This window comes from Hyperoodon ampullatus (assembly GCF_949752795.1).
Source record: "Hyperoodon ampullatus genome assembly, chromosome: 11".
Lineage (NCBI taxonomy): Eukaryota > Metazoa > Chordata > Mammalia > Artiodactyla > Ziphiidae > Hyperoodon > Hyperoodon ampullatus.
The window spans coordinates 70,478,591-70,496,053 of record NC_136924.1 but is presented as its reverse complement, the minus strand read 5'-3'; the positions used below and the strand labels follow the sequence as shown (position 1 = coordinate 70,496,053).

The window sequence follows — 17,463 nt, the reverse complement described above, 5'->3', positions numbered from 1 at the left end:
GCCAAGTCACTGCTTATTGCCAAGAGATGGAAGGCGGCTTGGGGGAAACCCCCGACCACAGGCCAATAGAAGAGAGTGGAGCTAGTCTTGTTGAGAAAGCAGACTAGAAAAGTACTTCTTCAAATTACATCTGGAGTGACAAGAAATATTTCCGTCTTGAGTCTTTTCACTTTCCTAATGGAAGCATAGACTGAATGCTTTGTAATATGTCATTTAGATTTCCCCTCTTGCGATTGACTTTTTTTTTTCTTCTTTGAAAGAAGATAATCTGAGAGGATGCAGGGCGTGCTTTTTTTTGGTGTGGGTTTAATAAATTTCCCAATGAAATCAGAAGTGTGACCAGAATATAAGTCATGATCAATGATTCTGAGTAGCAAATGATGTTTCTAATTTTCAAAAAGGGCATATCATACATCATCAAGCTTGAGGATGCTGAATCTTAATTAAAGACATTGACATACACTTAGCGTTGTCTGGAGTAATAAATCTGCTATAATTGGAAAGAAGCAAGACTACTTGAAGAAAAAAGATGAGAACTTTAGTTTTCTTACTCGGCAGTGTGGTACCCATTGCCTTTCAAAATGATAAGAATAGGCAGAACCTTTAAATGTCAGTCACCTCAGATCCTTTGTGGAACTAGGAAAATTCTGTTAAAACAAGCAAGCAAACAAACAAAAACAGGAAAAAAAGAAAAAATATCAGAATGTGAAAAAACAAAATTAGAAAGTGTGTTGAGTAACAAATGAACAGAATGGCCTGATAGGCTTCTCAAACTGAAAAAGTCCTAGGAAGATATTCCTAAGAGGAAAGTATATTAGCAAATATCTTTCAGCGTTACTATAAATATGAAGAGAATGGTTTTCAAGAGCCAAACAAGTCGGAACAGGCAGTAAGTGTTTGCTTTAAAGCCTTTAAAACACATTAAAATTTTTATTTTAAACTATGAAATACACATTCCTTTATTTAGGTAAAAGCTGTAGTCAAGATACAGGGCTTCAGAAGCTATATTAGTTGATGTAATGTGAATGCCTACCAAATGTATAATGGCTAAAACCTAAGAGGAGTTTATTTCTTACTCATGTAAAATCCAAAATGTATGTATCAGAGCAGCAGGTATCTTTCTTCTTGCAGGACTGGGATCCTTTCATTCTGTGACTCTGCCGTCTTCAGTATTTGGACTGTGAGGTCACTGTGTGCATTTGTATCAGGCTGGTAAACAGAGAAGGATAATGGAGGACTGAACATGGAGGGTGGAAAACATCACTTTTACTCATATTCCATGGGCTAGAATTCAGTCATATGTCCACACACAGCTGAAAGGAAAGCTTGGAAATGTAGGTGAGCTCTGCACCAGGAAGAAGAAACAGGTGTGGTGTTTGTCAAGTCAGTCTTAGCTCCAGAAGCCTTCCCAGGTGGAATGTACATAAGCTGATTCAGTATCTGAGCAGTCACTGCAATGATGAGCTTCTTTGCTGTTGCTTATTCAAGTGCTAAAAGTTTCAAGGATTGTCCTAGAATGTCAAAAAGAAAGATAGTTCATAAATTCCACTGAAGGTTTTGCCATTCCATGAGGTCCTCTGAAAATCCCCGTAGAGGTCGTTTTTCCCCTTTTGACAATCAAATATCTTCTCCCTTCCTAATGGCGATTTTGCTTTCTTTTGGAGAATCTCATCATCCTCAGTATGTGTAGTCAGGCTGGTAAATCTGGGTTTCTTGCACTCCCATCATGAAATGCAAAGGAGCACCTGGAAGAACCTCCTACCATATTTCTTTTTTTTCCTCATGACTAAGGATTGACTACCAAAGGACAGTCAGCTGACAAAAGATCAGTCATTTGACTCACTCCCTCTGGGTTTGATTCTGGAGCAGGAATACCAAGATGGGAACAAAAGCATTAGAGTTTCCAGATTCATTCCTTCACGGTGCCCTGCAAAAGTACTGAGTAGTTTCTGGGGTTGAGACCTGGGATTGCCAGGTACAGCTTACCTGTTTTGAACATGGTTCTTCAGCTTTGTCATCCTCTCCTTATACCTTCAGTAAGTGTTATCTTTTAACATATTAGTCAGAGTTGTTTTTTAATACATATGAACAAACAACCCTAAATGATATAATATTGAATGCCTCAAGCTTTCAGGACCAAATTAGAGATTAGTAGACATTCCATGATCAATTTCTAGCTTCACTGGAGCAGGATGGTTAAGAGCCCAAGCAGTGGATTCAGCCACAACTGGCTTTGTCACTTATTAACTCTTTGACTTTGGACAAGTTGGTTAACCTCTACAAGCTTCACTTTTCTCCTCTATAGAATGAAAATAAATGTATCTTTCTTAAATGGTTGTCATAATTAAAGGAGATGATGTACATAAAGCACTTACTGTGGGTAGCTCTTACTTACTATTAGGTACCATTATTTTTACTCACAGAAATATTTGGCTGTACAAAGTTTTATCTCTAAGGTCCATTTCCCTGAGGCTAAATACAGATTTGTTGAGATTTTCTTGGACTTTGTGGTCTTCACATTGAGGCTAGAAGCCTTCAATTTACATACTGTTCTGCTTATAATGACCTCAGCTAAATTGAGAAATTATAACATATACGTGAGGCTCACCCTTAATAACCACAACAAAGTAGCAATAATGACTACATCTATCATTTAAAGAATAGTTTTTTAAATGATTTTACTTTTATCAAAGTAAGACATGTAAAGGTATTGCTGCTTTAACACTTTATATTTTCTTGAAAAACCTCATGTTCTAAAGAATCTCAAACAGAAAATAACAGGGCCTTTGGGGACAATAAGGTTTGGGCCAGTCCATTCAATACTTACTGAACTTTATAATCAGAGTATCAACAAAACAAATAAAAATTCTAATTAAAATACAAGCATTGTTAAATCTCTAGAGAAGTTTCTATCTGTCATCACAGTGAATCAATCCTTTGTAACCTTACAACTTGGGCTGCAGCTTCCTCCTTTGAGACGTAGGACATTTGCCTTTGATAGAGAACATTTTCATCCCAATTCGAAATGTTATCTGGGGTGCAGCCATTTTTACTAACCCATTGTTTTTTAACAGGAGGGAAAATCTTTTCAGCTTCTTCACCTGCACTTGCTTCTTCCCAAGTAGTGTAATGTTTAGCACTATTAGCATTAAAGTAAAACACTTTTCTAACTTTTGACTTTTTCCTTATGGTCTTCAAATATTGGTAAGCCTTTCTCCTAATGGTGAGAAAACTTGTACTTGATTGTACTTGATTAACATGCTGGGAAAAGTCCAGTATGAACCAAAATGAATTCCACATTTTATCAACATCATTTTCCTATTTGTCATTTGGGTATGAGGAAATAATATAAAAAGAAAACACATGTTACAGCAGAACAAACTGTATAAAACAAAAAAAAATCAAATAATTTTGTGCAGTAATGGATTAACCTTGTTTGCAGAGAGATGTGGTCTTTGCTCTCAGCAGCAGGGAGGTACCACCAAAGCCTTTGGACTGTCCTTCCTGATAAGAGTATCATTGTTTACTGGGGCCTTGGGCCATGTCAGATACTCTCTACTACCAATGTGATTTATGGCAGGGGCCTTGGGCTACAAGGTATCTTGGGAACTATAAAACTTTGTAAATACTATAAAACTTATGACAAAAAGTCAGCAGCTCTCTGATCCATGCATTTCTATTTCTGAAACACACTTCCAAGATAATCACTTTCAATTCATTTAGCTTCCATTCTTAGCTCAATTTCTACTTAGCTCTGTATCACTAAAAATTTCTTACAGTGCATTTCCCCCACTTTAGATAGCATCTGTATACTTCCTACTACATAAAATTATGATTGACTTTCTTTACCCTATATACATACACTCAGCCTCCCCTCTCTCCTATCTTCCCATTATAGCTATATTACATTTTTCAGAGTAAAGTTTATATTATTATGATTAGGTAAATATTGTTCACAACATTTGTTCTTGCAAAACATTTGTTTTTCTTGGAGTTAATAATTGGTGTTGTTTGGTTGGTTTTCTTAGTTTTCCACATACCCATCACTAATTCACCATCTCCTCACTCTAAACTCTGATAGGGATGAAAATGTTTTATAGTATAGTGAAACACATTTAGTTACATTTTTTTTTTTTCTTGGAGGCATCCTTCGGGAACTCCTCAGTCCTTTAGTTCCAAAAAGTGCTGGTTGCCCTGTAGGTCTTCTGCACATCTGTCTTTTTGGGTCTACCTTCATAACGTGCTTGAAAATCCCCCAGTTTCTTTCCTGTGTTGGAGCCTCTGTTTCCTGGATCCCAGGTTTTCTTCCTTGATTTAGTTTTTTATTTTGGTTAAATACTTTCTCAGCTTTCGCAAGATCCTTCATGAGAAAACGTACATGGGAAATAAAGTTATGAGATCTTGCACGAATGAAAAGTGTCCTTATCCTGACAGTTGATTGATAGCTTGGCTGAGCATAAAATTCAAGTCTGGACATGATTTTATTCTGATTTATTCGAATATTTGAACATACTGTTCCATCAGTCTCTAGCTTCCAGAATTGCTATTGAGAAGTTTGACAACATTCTGTTTCCTTATCCTTTGTATGTGACCTGCTTTTCTCTCTTGAACTTTGAGAATCTTCTCTGTTTACTAGAGTCTCTGAAATTTAATGATATACCTTGCGGTCTGTCATTTTAAATTCATTTTGCTAGGAATTCATGGGGTTTTTCTTTTTGGAAACTCATGTTTTGCAGCTATGAGAAATTTTCTTAAAGTTCCTTGATAATTGTCTTCCTTTAATTGTTTCTTTTCTTTTTCTGGAGCTTTTTTATTTATGTGTTGGACTTCCTGAATCATTTTTTTAGAAGTTTTTGTAATTTTCTTTACATTTTCCAGCTCTTGGTCATTTTGTTTATTCTTGGAGATATCCTCAAATTGACATTTCAACCCTTCTATTGCTTTTTAAACTTCTGTTGCTATAGTTTTAAGTTCTAAGAGATTCTTTTTTCTCTAATTGTTTGTTTCATGAATCTTCTCTTACTTAAAAATTTTTTTTTTGCATTTTTTTCTTCTGCTTTGTTTCCTCCAGAAATGTTTCTCTATTTGTTTCTTTGAACTTTATCTTTTATCCTAAAGTGTTTTCTAAAGTATTTCGTGGTCATTCATGTTTTCATATGTAATAATGAAGTCCTAATTACTGGAAGGTGTCTTATATGCATAGATGGAGCTTCTTGACTTACAAGCATTCTCATAGGGTAATACTTGAAACTACTGTGCTTTTTTGAAGGATACATCAAATGTCAGTATATCTTTTCCTTTGGGCTGGGCAGTTTTTCAAGAGGGGAATCTTCTAGTCACCTGCCTGGGGGATGTAAATCTAATAGAGTAAGCATTTTGCAAGCCTAGTGATCTCACTGTTCAGTATGATGACTTTTAATTAAATCCTAATCTTATCAAGATACTTCACTTCCTCCTTGGCTGTGTTAGATATCTAGAACCTTGCTGAAAAACAAACTTTCAATCTTCAAACAAAGTGTGGCATGGGTAGTGGCCTGGCTGAATTAGCTAGAAGGGATCTAACTACATCTTATGGGTATGTATTTTCAAGGTTGTTCTATTTTTAATCTTACCTTGAGCTTCTTCTTTCAGAGGTGATTGGTAGCCCAATTCTTGAATCTTCTTCAGATCTACCATGTGAACTGATTTTCAGATTGTTGTGTTCCTTTCATCTTGTTGTGGTACTTGTCACAGAGAAATCTAAAGTTGAGGTCAGTTATCACTTGCTCATTCTCTTTCCATCTTTCATAACTTTATTGACATTTATCACCTATTGTTGTCTTATTCTCTTTCTCTTTGAGACATTATAACCTTTTTATTCCTTTAAGGGTTCTGAAAGAAAGTGGAGGTAACATATGTATTCCATCTCACATGTTTCATGCTCTCAAAACCTATGACCTCAACCATTGCTCCAGCAAGGGAGGAGAGAACTGGAAGGTTTCCCAGGGGCTTTACTTAGTCTTGGCCCAGAAGTGACACACATTACTTAGACTCCAACTAGACTGGCCAGAAAATGTCCCAAGATCCCATTTAACTGCAAGAGGCTGTGAAGTGTTTTATTCCATGTGCCAGGAAGTTGAGATCTGGATATTGGAAGGCACTAGTTATGTTGACCACACATTTGAGCTCTTATTATATGTCAGACATTGCATCATTGCACATATTAACCTAATTTATATTCACATAGTCCTTTGAGACAGCTACTGTTTATATCACCTTTTTTATGTATGAGAAAACTGAAGCACAGAGAAGTTAAGTATCTCACTTCAAGTCAACAGTGTAGAGCAAAGTCATAACTGAATCCAAGAAGCCTGACTCCAGAGTCTTTGGACATAATCAGTAGGCTACTTTTCTTCATATTTAATAAACACAAAAGTTTATTAAGGAATAATTTTGAGCTAGATACTGTATTAGAAAAAATATAAAAGAATTTGTGTCAAAATGCTGAGTATTTACCCATGGATAGTGAAGTCATAGATGATATTTTCTTTTCTTGTGCTCTTCTGAATAGTCTGATTTTTTATTTAAAAGCTCCTATGTAATTTTATAACCTTTAAAAACAATTTCCACTTGAAAAACTAACAGATGGAAATTTGGTTCGAGTAGTTAATGAATTGGTTCAGGGATTAAAGACACAGTAATAATGACTTATGAAACCCTGGCTTAGAAAAAAAAACTTATTATTCATTGGATGTTTATGGTTTCAGAATTCTTCCTCCAGTTAACCTGGGGAAAATCTAAATCTGCCAGTCTGTTGTATGGAACTTTTACGATGGGAGATAGAATGGTTAAGTCTCCTTTGGATGCACACATTTTCAAAGCTTAGTGCCATTTCAGGGGCCACCCAGAGGACAAGTCGCTTTTTGACATCATTGCAAAAAGAAGCATGTGGCCCCAGAGTTAAGTACAAATGGTGAACCTTACATCTGACCTTACAGATTCCATACATCTTTCAAGGCTCAATTAAAATTAAAAGCTCAAATTCAACTGAAATTAAAATTCAATCCATTCATGAAATTCCTCAACTTTTCTATCTTTCAGACAATTACAATTGGCCCTCTATATTATTCGTGGAAGTTGATTGCACAGATGTGGAACCCGCACATACGGAGGGCCCACTGAACTATGCAACTTTATAAAATGGACTTGAGCATCTGTGGATTTTAGTATCCACTAAGGTTCTGGAACCAGTCCCCTGTGATACCAAGGAACAACTGTATTTCTCTTTGAATTCCTAAGCTTGTTGGACTCTCTATCTCATATAATATTAATTCTCAGTAATATATTCCTCATAAATCACAGTCATAGAAACATAGAATGTTAGAAATGGAAGGAAACAGTTCATTGGATCCAACTCTTCTTTTTAAGATGTTGAGATGTAAAGCATGGGTAAAGGCTTTGCTCAAAATCCCACATACCAGTGGTAGATTCTAGGACCAGAATTTGGGACTCCTTCCTCTCAAGCCAGAGGTCTTTCCCCTATATTACTTCATGAATTGTAATTTTTTCTCTAATACTAATGTTCTTGGAGGAAGAGATCATAATTTTTACTTCTTTGTAATTTGTAAGAACTCATCTCGCTATGAGGCACAGCAACAAGTAAACCTTTGCCCCAAGGGGACAAATAGATAATGAAACACATAATGAATTGGTAGATTTCAGTGTTGAAAAGGATTCAGAGTCTACATCTAAACTTAGTAGGAAAGAACACCATGGCTAACTAGTGATGCCTGCCATGGGTATAGGAGGAGGGAATGCAATATATATGTCAGGTATGTGTTTTACTCTCTATGCAATAATCAGTCCTCTTCACTTATATGAACACCCTGGGAAGGATGTACATACGTGGAGAAAAAGGGAGAATATGGATACCAACCCAGTAACAAGAGCAGTGGAATCCATCCTAGCTACCAATGTGGTGACATATGCTCCTGCCAGATTGCCTCACTGTTAACTTCTTTGTAACCTCTAGAGCTATAGGCATGGAGTAGGTGCTCAATAAAGACTTACTAATTGAGTGATATTAGGATATAAACAAATATTTTCACAACAAAACTGTCCCATCCTTCTTTAATAACCCTGTGTCAATCACAGTACTTAGCACTTAGTAGATGTTTTAAAATTCCTTGTGCATTAAAAATATGACCTTCAAAGCATGACACGAATTGCTAGATGAACAGTATACAATCCCATTTGACATAAACTTGAAAATATTGTAAGCTGATAACGGTACTACGTAAGTATAATGTCTTCTATATTCTTTGACTCAAGTCTCAAAGTTGCCCAGATGGAATGAAAGAAAAGGGGGGATTCAGAAAACTCTCCTCTAACATAAGGGAGTTCTGAGTCAAATTTCGGGGAAAATCTGACTCCGCGTGGATTTCCACTCTGTATATCATCTTATTCCGTAGGCTCAGCTTGCGTGATGTCAGGAGTTCCCGGGGTCAAGACAGCGTGGGGCACGGATCCAATATTGACTCATACTCGGTGGAAGAAACCTACCCCAAAGTCTGGATGTGATAATTTGGTTGTGAGTGCTAGGGATAGGACTGCTGACCACAGAGGAAAAAGGGCAACAAAGGTGTAAGTTTTGTCTTACGACTGCCTACTCAGCGACGGCTGAGGATAGCATGAGATACGATCGAAAATCTTGCTGACGCTTAATGCATAACCATCGCCAGTTTTCAGAAAGAAGTCTGGCTGAAGAGAAAAAAGAAAGTTTTTAGTCCCTTCATTTTAGTAATTTGCTCACACTTTGGCTCCTGGTGGGTTTGAAAAACTTTTAAAGGATATCTTGGTGGTGAATGATTCTGCAGTCTCAGTGTTGGCTGAACAACAAAGTGTGAAACCTCTAGTTTGCATGTGCAACAGAAGGTGTTTTACAGGCAGAAAAGAGAGAGAAACATCTTCTTTGGTAAACTTGACAAGACAGGAAAAGATCAAAGAATATACTCTTGTAGTGACAACATTCTGAACCCCAAAATCATATGTTGAAAGATGAAAATCTCATAGGATGTGATTCACTTCCAGCCTGGGATGCAAGACCAGTTACAGAATTTTCAGGAACTGGTGCAAAATGAAAATGGGAGCCTCTTGTTTAAAAATTATTAGAAATTTCAACAAGGTAACAACAGAGCATTAAACCTGATAGACTGTACAGGTCTTATGTCCACAAAGTTGGGCCTGCTGGGATATCTAACCAGTAATTTCAAAACTTTTATTTGCAGTCTTACTATTTTTTAAGAAATTAAAGAGTGACTATTATCTCACAAATTCTACAGAAAAAAAGAGTCCCAGAATCAAAGCCTGATAGGATGTAATTACTTGAATTCACATATTTAACACAGTTATTGGTACATACAGTAGTTTTGATGGCTATTCATTGGGGACAGGTAGATTAGGGAAAAGGTCTTGGCTCTAGACTGAGCTCTACATTGTCCAGTTGAATGAAGTTAAGCACAGCAACTTGTTTTTTTTCCTGGGTCTTGGTTTACAAATCTAAAAAAATGAGAGAATAAGCCATAGATAGTCTCTGTAATTCCCTAATTCTGTGCTGTGCTTGGTCATGCCATCAAGAGCTATTAGAGCTTGAATTTTAGCCATGTATTTACTAATTCTATACATCTGGCCATGTTGTAAACAGAGTGTGTGTGTGTGTGTGTGTGTGTGTGTGTATATATATATATATATATATATATATATATATACATATGCATATGATTTTGAATAGGGATTTGCAATTTACAAACCCCCAGACAAAGTGTAATTCCCAATTATGGACCTCGTTATTCTTAACTCCTCACCTCCAACACCATATTCCAGTGGATAGATCAAGGGATGAGCAGAACAAATTTTTACTTCTTTCCAGAACGTTGGTAACATTCCTTACAGTAACTTGGAGTTTGGTCATAGGTTTCCTGGATAGTATTGAGTGCCTGCACTTGTCTCAAGGCTTTGGTGCCTGCACTTGTCTCAAGGCTTTGGAAAGGGTTTCTTGTCACAGCGTCACCCTGTAAGCACATTATCTGGGCCGTCTTTGTCCTTGAGGAGCGATACAGTAGAGCTTTGTGGGCAGCAGTGTAATTTCCACACTCCTCACTTGCTTGATGTGAGGCTTTGGTCCCACAAACACTTTTTGATTTTGTTTATTCTTTGGGAAGATAACCCCTCAAACAGTTTTCAGGCCTTTTTCACATAAAATAATACATGGAATTGCCCCAGTAAGCAGGGCTTGGCTAAAGAGACATAGTATCAGGTTTCCAACATTAATCATGAACCCTCTTTAATTAAAAACAAATTTCCTACAGGTTAGTTCTGATAGCATTGGGATTAGAACTTGAAGAAAATTAGCTTGAGGGAAGAGTAGGCCCTGAATTAAGCATTCAAGTTCACTTTTATTCAGTGCTGTCTATGGACAAATCTCCGTGCTACAATGTTTTTAGGGAAGAAAACTGTGTTATGGAAGGGATGAAACAATTTCTAATTCTAGGGAACTCAGTCCCTAGATTAAGAGAAGATACATAACTAACTCTAATATGAGATTGAGGGATCAAGACTCTAAGAAAAGTGTGAACCACTTTCCTAGACCTGTGTAGAGAAGATGTGAGATTACTTTTAAGAAGGATCATTTTGAGAGAACTCATGCAGATAATGGTTTTTTTTTTTTTTTTTTTTTTTTTTTTTTCCGTACACGGGCCTCTCACTGTTGCGGCCTCTCCCGTCGTGGAGCACAGGCTCCGGCCGCGCAGGCTCAGTGGCCATGGCTCACGGGCCCAGCTGCTCCGCGGCATGTGGGACCCTCCTGGACCGGGGCCCGAACCCGTGTCCCCTGCATTGGCAGGCGGACTCTCAACCACTGCGCCACCAGGGAAGCCCCAGATAATGATTTTTAGGCTGGACTTGGATGGCTGGGTGCCATTCTGAGAGGCACAGTTGTGGGAAATCAAGGAACAGCATGAGCAAAGGCTCAGGTGTGTTTTTTTAGGAATGACTAGTCATCTAACGCGCCTGAATAGGAATAGATCACTTTTATTGAGTGCTTACTACATGACAGGCAAAATTCTTAGCACTTTATAAATTATCATCTGACAATTTTCAACTGAAGCCTGGAGAAGATACTAATATTAGGCTCTCTTTGAAGATAAGGAAACCTAGCTACAGAAGAGTTAAGAAGCTTACTCAAAATCATATAGCTAGATAGCAGTGGAGACAGGATTCAAGTCTGCATTCATAACTGCAATACTGCTGTGTATACAGTACAGGTTGAAAGGCAAGTTGGGCTGGAATCAAATAGTGGAGGGTCTTCTGTGCCATCCCTAAGTGCTGTATTTCATAAGTAAATTACGAAGAGAGGAGAAAAAACAATCCTATTTGTATCTGAAAGGAAAAAAAAAGTTTTAAAAAATCTATCATTAGTGATTATTTGGAAAAATTTATCATCTAGAGCTTTTCTGTTCAATATGGTAGCCTCTTGCCACACATGGCTACTGAGCATTTGAATATGGTGAGTCCAAACTGAGATGTACCATGGGTATAAAATGCACACCAGATTTCTAGGATTTAGTATGACAAAAAGAATGTATAATATTTTATTAATATTTTTCTGTATTGATACATATTGAAATGATATTTTGGATATATTGGTTTAAGTACAATATATTTAAAAATTATTTTTCCCTGTTTCTTTTTACCCTTAGTAATGGGGCTATTAGAAAATTGGCTTGCATTATATTTCTGTTGGGCATTGTTGGTCAGAGCAACATAAATTTGTGGTAGATATTATATTAACCATCTTTGATGAAGGGCTCCCTACCACACTGGTTTTCTAACCACATTCTTTTCCTTGCTTTCTGGTCATTTGCAAGAAAAATTTTAAGAGGCACCCCCTTTGTAAAGGTTTGAGAGCCCCTAGAATTTCCTTTTTTACTTGCTTCCGACCACAAACGAATGATCAATGTAATCTCTGGATGAGGAATCAACATTTTACAAGGGCAAAGAGAGGAGGTGCACAAAAATTTCCAATCCCTGGATGGTGTGAAGTGAAAGTGCTTTCAAAGTATCCCACAAGAATGGCACAGGTGGGCATGATGGGTCTGTCTCCTCGTCAAAAGACCCAAGGAGTTGAAAGGAAACTCTTAACTACAACACCAAAATGCCACAAAACCATAGTTATTAATACCAACTAACTAGCATCTCTATCTGTCACCATCTCATCTTAAAAAACTTGTGAAAATACGTAATCCTGATGAGACTTCAACTAGGTATAAATACCAGTAGCAAAAGGAGACAGTACATTCTTCTGATCATCTGCAGATCAGCTATTAGAAAAGAGAGATCAGCTACATCCTTGGGACCTGATCAACTTAATACAGGAACTACAACTACTTCACCTAACTCTCTCCGAAACAATGAAATATACCAGTTATTTCTTAGCTTTTCAGCTGTGCGTGATTTTGGGTTCTTCTGGCTCTTACTGCCAGGCCCCATTTTTTAAAGAAATAGAAAACCTAAAGGAATATCTTGTAAGTATGACCTTTTAATAATACTTGCTTGTGGTTGAAATGACTGATGTTTGATGTTGACTTGTAATTGTATCTATGATGGGCTCTCATCTCTAGCCCACAGTCATCTTGAGAAGACTTGGTGTTATTGTGACTGTTGTTGGCTGGATGTGTTTTTTTGACTAAATGATCTAGATAATACTTTAACTCTCTGCTCAATTTGCTATAGAGATTTAGTGAGGATTCATGAATCCTCCAAAAGATGGGCATAATATGGGTATAATTTAGAGTGTTGCTAATTTTGTGTTGAGAATCCGTTCAATTATGATGTCAAGTAGTATGCATACTGAAAAAATGACTAGGTCTTTCTTTCTGATTTCTCAGGCTGCTATGATGGTGACAGTCAAAGGAAGGTCAAGATTAGCATTAAAAATGGTCATTTGAAATAACTGATCAATTAAAGTAGATGAGGTCCTTAAAGCTTTGGCTTAAAAAAAATCACTTATAGGTGTTTTTCTCCAAAAAGTGGTTTTAAAATTTTACTGCCCCATCCAGATTGTCTGTGAATTACTCTTGGAGTAGTCATTTGCTGAGATTTTTTTTGTAGGAGTTTAATCTGCTTTCTATTTAAAAATTGTTTTCTTTCATTTTATGAGTTTATTAACATTTTTACTTATGGTTAATTAAAATAGTTTTTTGCATTTTAAATATTTTATTATATGTCCAAAATTTAGCTACTATAATTACAGCTGGAGCTATCTTTTAAAGCTGACATAATACCTTATAGGAGGGCACAGGTAGAGCTTATAGAAACCTGTACCATAGCGGGGCAGTATTTTATAGTGAGATGGCTTTGCTGGGGTTTTTTTACTAGACCTAGAAATACTTTCTGTCCCTTACTATAGTTATTTGGGACAACTGAAGTATCATCAGCCTTGTTGAGTTCATTTGTGAAGTTATATCAGTAAATAAGAAAGCTAAAATAGCATGATAGTCTTTGGCTGTATCCAACATGATAGCTTTTGAGAAAACATTGTTAGAACTAAACAGAGTGTTGAAAAGAAAATCAGTGAACATTGTCAGCATCCAAGTTCAATAAAACTTGAAGTACAGTTTTAGGGCAATTTATGGACTGATTGTAAACCAATGTTTTCCTGTTTTGTTTTGTTTTCTCAGAATGCAAGTAACCCAGATGTAGCTGCTGGTGGGCCTCTTTTCTTAGAAATTTTGAAGAATTGGAAAGATGTAAGCTGAACATTTCCATTTGGCTAATTTTCCTATTGCTTATTTTCTGATGGATAAATTCACATCAATTTCTCTTTGTGCCTTTTTCTCCCAAGGAGAGTGACAAAAAAATAATTCAGAGCCAAATCGTCTCCTTCTACTTCAAACTCTTTGAAAACTTAAAAGATAACCAGATCATTCAAAGGAGCATGGATATCATCAAACAGGACATGTTTCAGAAGTTCTTAAATGGCAGCTCTGAGAAACTGGATGACTTCAAAAAGCTGATTCAAATTCCGGTGAGATGATCTTAATTCGTTTTTTTTTTTTTTTTGGTTTCATTGCAGAGGCTCTTGCAAAGCGCTTCATTCCCAGAAAGTAGAAATTAGCTACTGGGTACAGTTGTTAAAGCTATGAAATGAACCTGTGGCCAAAACCCGTCTTTACCAATTCTGTTTGTGTTTTGGGTGACTTTGCAAAGTCAGTTATGTGAGTCACTTAAATTTCTGATTTGGGAAAATACTGGAATTATGCCTACAGCACAAAGATAGGTGAATGAACAAATCAGTGAGAAAGAAGTAGTGAAGAAGTGGGGGGAGTATTGAAAAGCAGTTCTCCCATTGCCCCTTGTTTGTGTGTTGGAAATTCTCTTGCTTTGAATAGGAGGTTGCATGTCTTAATGGAAAGAGCAGTGGGAGGGCCGGGGGAGAAGATGTGTGTTGCTCCTCCCAGCTCAGCCACCAAAGAAATGTGTGATCTCAGATGAATCACAGGCCTGGCTGGGGCTGTTTCCTCATCTTAAAAGGGGCCTGTTGGGTTCACTATAATTTCTATGGTCTCCTTTGCTCTAAAATTCTACAATGCCATGGAGAGAAAATGAGAATGAGTTAGGAGAAAGGTATGGCCTTTGAGGAGACAAAGGTCCTCCTACAGCCAGACTCTGGTCAACCTCTCAGATTGTGCAGCCCAAGTAGAGGTGAGAGTGTTTGTTTTTAGAAAAGAAAATAGGTAGAATTTATACCTTATGAAAGAATTGTCCTACCAACTTTTGGATACTAGAACATCTTGGCTGGAGAAATCCTTAGGCTCCTCAGCTTTATCTTATCAAATTGCCTTGAGTCTTTAAAGTTATGGTTTCTAGAAGGTGAAAAATAACTTTGAAGCATAAAGATGTCACATTTTCCAAAATTTCATCTAAGAGACAAAGGCCTCCAGATTTTTTTGGGGGGCAGGGGGGTTGGCTTTGGTATAAATAGGCTTGAATGAGAAGAGGAGGGGTCCCGTTATGACTTGTGCTCTCAGGATTTGTGCCCAGCTCTCCCTATTACTGGGTCTGCCGCTCAGCAATCTCACATAAGCTCCTAGGAACTGAAATAAGTGCTTGCTCTTCAAGGTTTCTCTAGTCTCCAGTACGTTCGATGGTATGAGAGTGGCTTGGAAAAATTATAAGACCATTACTACTTCCACTGGTAATGTTTTCCGGTGTTCAGCAGACATCCATTGGTTGCAGGCTAGAGAATGAAAAAGCACTTATTCCTAGCCCAGTGCTGCCTCTGGCTTGCTGTTCAGTCCTGGATGAGTCTCTTAGTTTCTTGGTGATGCTTTGAACACTGGAAAGTTCAATTTAACACTTGTAAACACACACCCGGTAGAAACTTTTCTACTCTGCTGTAACTGGGCCTTGAAAAAAACAACAACTGTGGGTCCCATCCTCCTGGAAGCTCCAAGCCTCCTGCTTCACAATGGCAGTCCTGAGTGAACTCTCAACCATGGTCATTTTTTGCTCAATTGCGAACATATTTAAGGCATATTTTAGTCCTGTAGCCTAGTCATTCTCAGAAATGTGGCAAGGTGGCTGCAGTGTTTCCAGCTTTAGAAAGACATCCAGGGCTTCCCTGGTGGCGCAGTGGTTGAGAGTCCGCCTGCCGATGCAGGGGACACGGGTTCGTGCCCCGGTCCCGGAAGATCCCACATGCCGCGGAGCGGCTGGGCCCGCGAGCCATGGCCGCGGAGCCTGTGTGTCCGGAGCCTCTGCTCCGCAACGGGAGAGGCCACAGCAGTGAGAGGCCCACGTACAGCAAAAAAAAAAAAAAGAAAGACATCCAGTGGCAGAGCAAAGATGAAAGTAAATGGTCCTCATTTTATGAAGCATGACCTCACCTAAATGGTCCTATTGGGTAGAGTGAGAGAATAGTTCAATTTGCTGGAATGGAAGGCAGGGTACCGGGAAATTTACTTTCATTCCTAATTTTAAGTGTTATATTCCAGTAATTGATTATTGCCATGTAAATATGATTCATGTTTATTTTTAATCCCATTATGGAAATGATGAGACTGACCTAATTTGGGGGAAATTAAAAATTATGATTTTCATGTGACTTGGACTTGGTGTTTACAAAGTACTGAACCTATACCAGTGGTTTTCAAACTTTGGTGGTGCCTGAATCACCTGGTGATGTTAGTAACTACACAATGGCCCAGGCCTAGTCTGATTTCATACACCTGGGTGTCTGAGTTCTTCATTAGGTCTCCAGGTTATTCTTCTACACACCAAAGGTGAGAGCCATTGGCTATAGTAACTCATTTGATACTTATAGCAAAGACTAAGTACAAAGTGATAGAAGTGGTAGAGAGCCTAGAGGTCAATCTCCTCATCGTTCAGAGGAGAAAACAGATTTGGAGAGGTTAAGTGACTAGTTTAAAGTCACATGTATTGTACACACAGAATTCAAACACACATTTTTTTGTCACTACTTCAGGGCTCTTTCCGCTATATAATTTTCAGAATTCTGTAGTGGTAAATTAAAGAATATGTAATGTGTCCCACCATGTTACAGCACAACTAGCAATTTAATTATAATTTTAGTCTTAATCACTGAAGAAACCAACATTACATATTAAGGTAATATATTGCTAGTGAAAATAATTTATTTTAAAGGAATACTTCTACTTTCTTGGACCATGACAGCAGAATATCCTAATGATCTGCATGCCTGAAATTAATTTTGCTGTTTTCTTTCCCAATAGGTAGATGATCTGCAGATCCAGCGCAAAGCCATAAGTGAACTCATCAATGTGATGAATGACCTGTCGCCAATATCTAACCTCAGAAAGCGGAGGAGAAGTCAGAATCTGTTTCGAGGCCAGAGAGTGTCGAAATAATCCTGCCTGCAATATTTGAATTTTTAAATCTAAATCTATTTATTAATATTTAACATTATTTATATGGGGAATATATATTTAGACTTATCAATCAAAGTATTTATAATAGTAATTTTTATGTCATGAAAATGAGTATCTATTAATTTATGTGTTATTTATAATTCCTGTATCCTGTGACTATTTCACTTGACCCTTTTTTTTTCTGACTCACTAGGCAAGTCTATGTGATTACAAGGCTTTATCTCAGGGGCCAACTAGGCAGCTGACCTAAGCAAGACCCTGTGGGTTGTGCATTTATTTCACTTGATGATATAATGAATGCTGATAAATGAAATGATGCCATCCTGTTGCTGCCTATTTGAGACTATGTCTGCCTTCTGAGCCACTGCTATGATGGCATGTCAGACAGCACTTGAGTGTGTCAGGCAATATGACTTGTCCCCTGATAAAAACATAGCATCTCATCTCATCTCATGCCTGGTGCTTCAGAATATTGCTGACAGTTGTGATTGTACCCAAATGGAAAGTAATATGTTTA

General features: G+C 37.6%; 1 protein-coding gene across 1 annotated transcript; it reads left to right on the top strand.

Moving 5' to 3' along the window:
- Nucleotides 1–12,446: 12,446 nt before the first annotated feature.
- IFNG (interferon gamma) lies at nucleotides 12,447–16,925 on the top strand (the record flags this gene model as incomplete). The annotated part of the gene is made up of 4 exons (XM_079715462.1): nucleotides 12,447–12,560; nucleotides 13,716–13,784; nucleotides 13,880–14,062; nucleotides 16,791–16,925. 4 exons carry the CDS (start codon nucleotides 12,447–12,449, stop codon nucleotides 16,923–16,925), a joined length of 501 nt encoding a protein of 166 aa, XP_079571588.1.
- Between the last annotated feature and the right edge of the window lie 538 nt (nucleotides 16,926–17,463).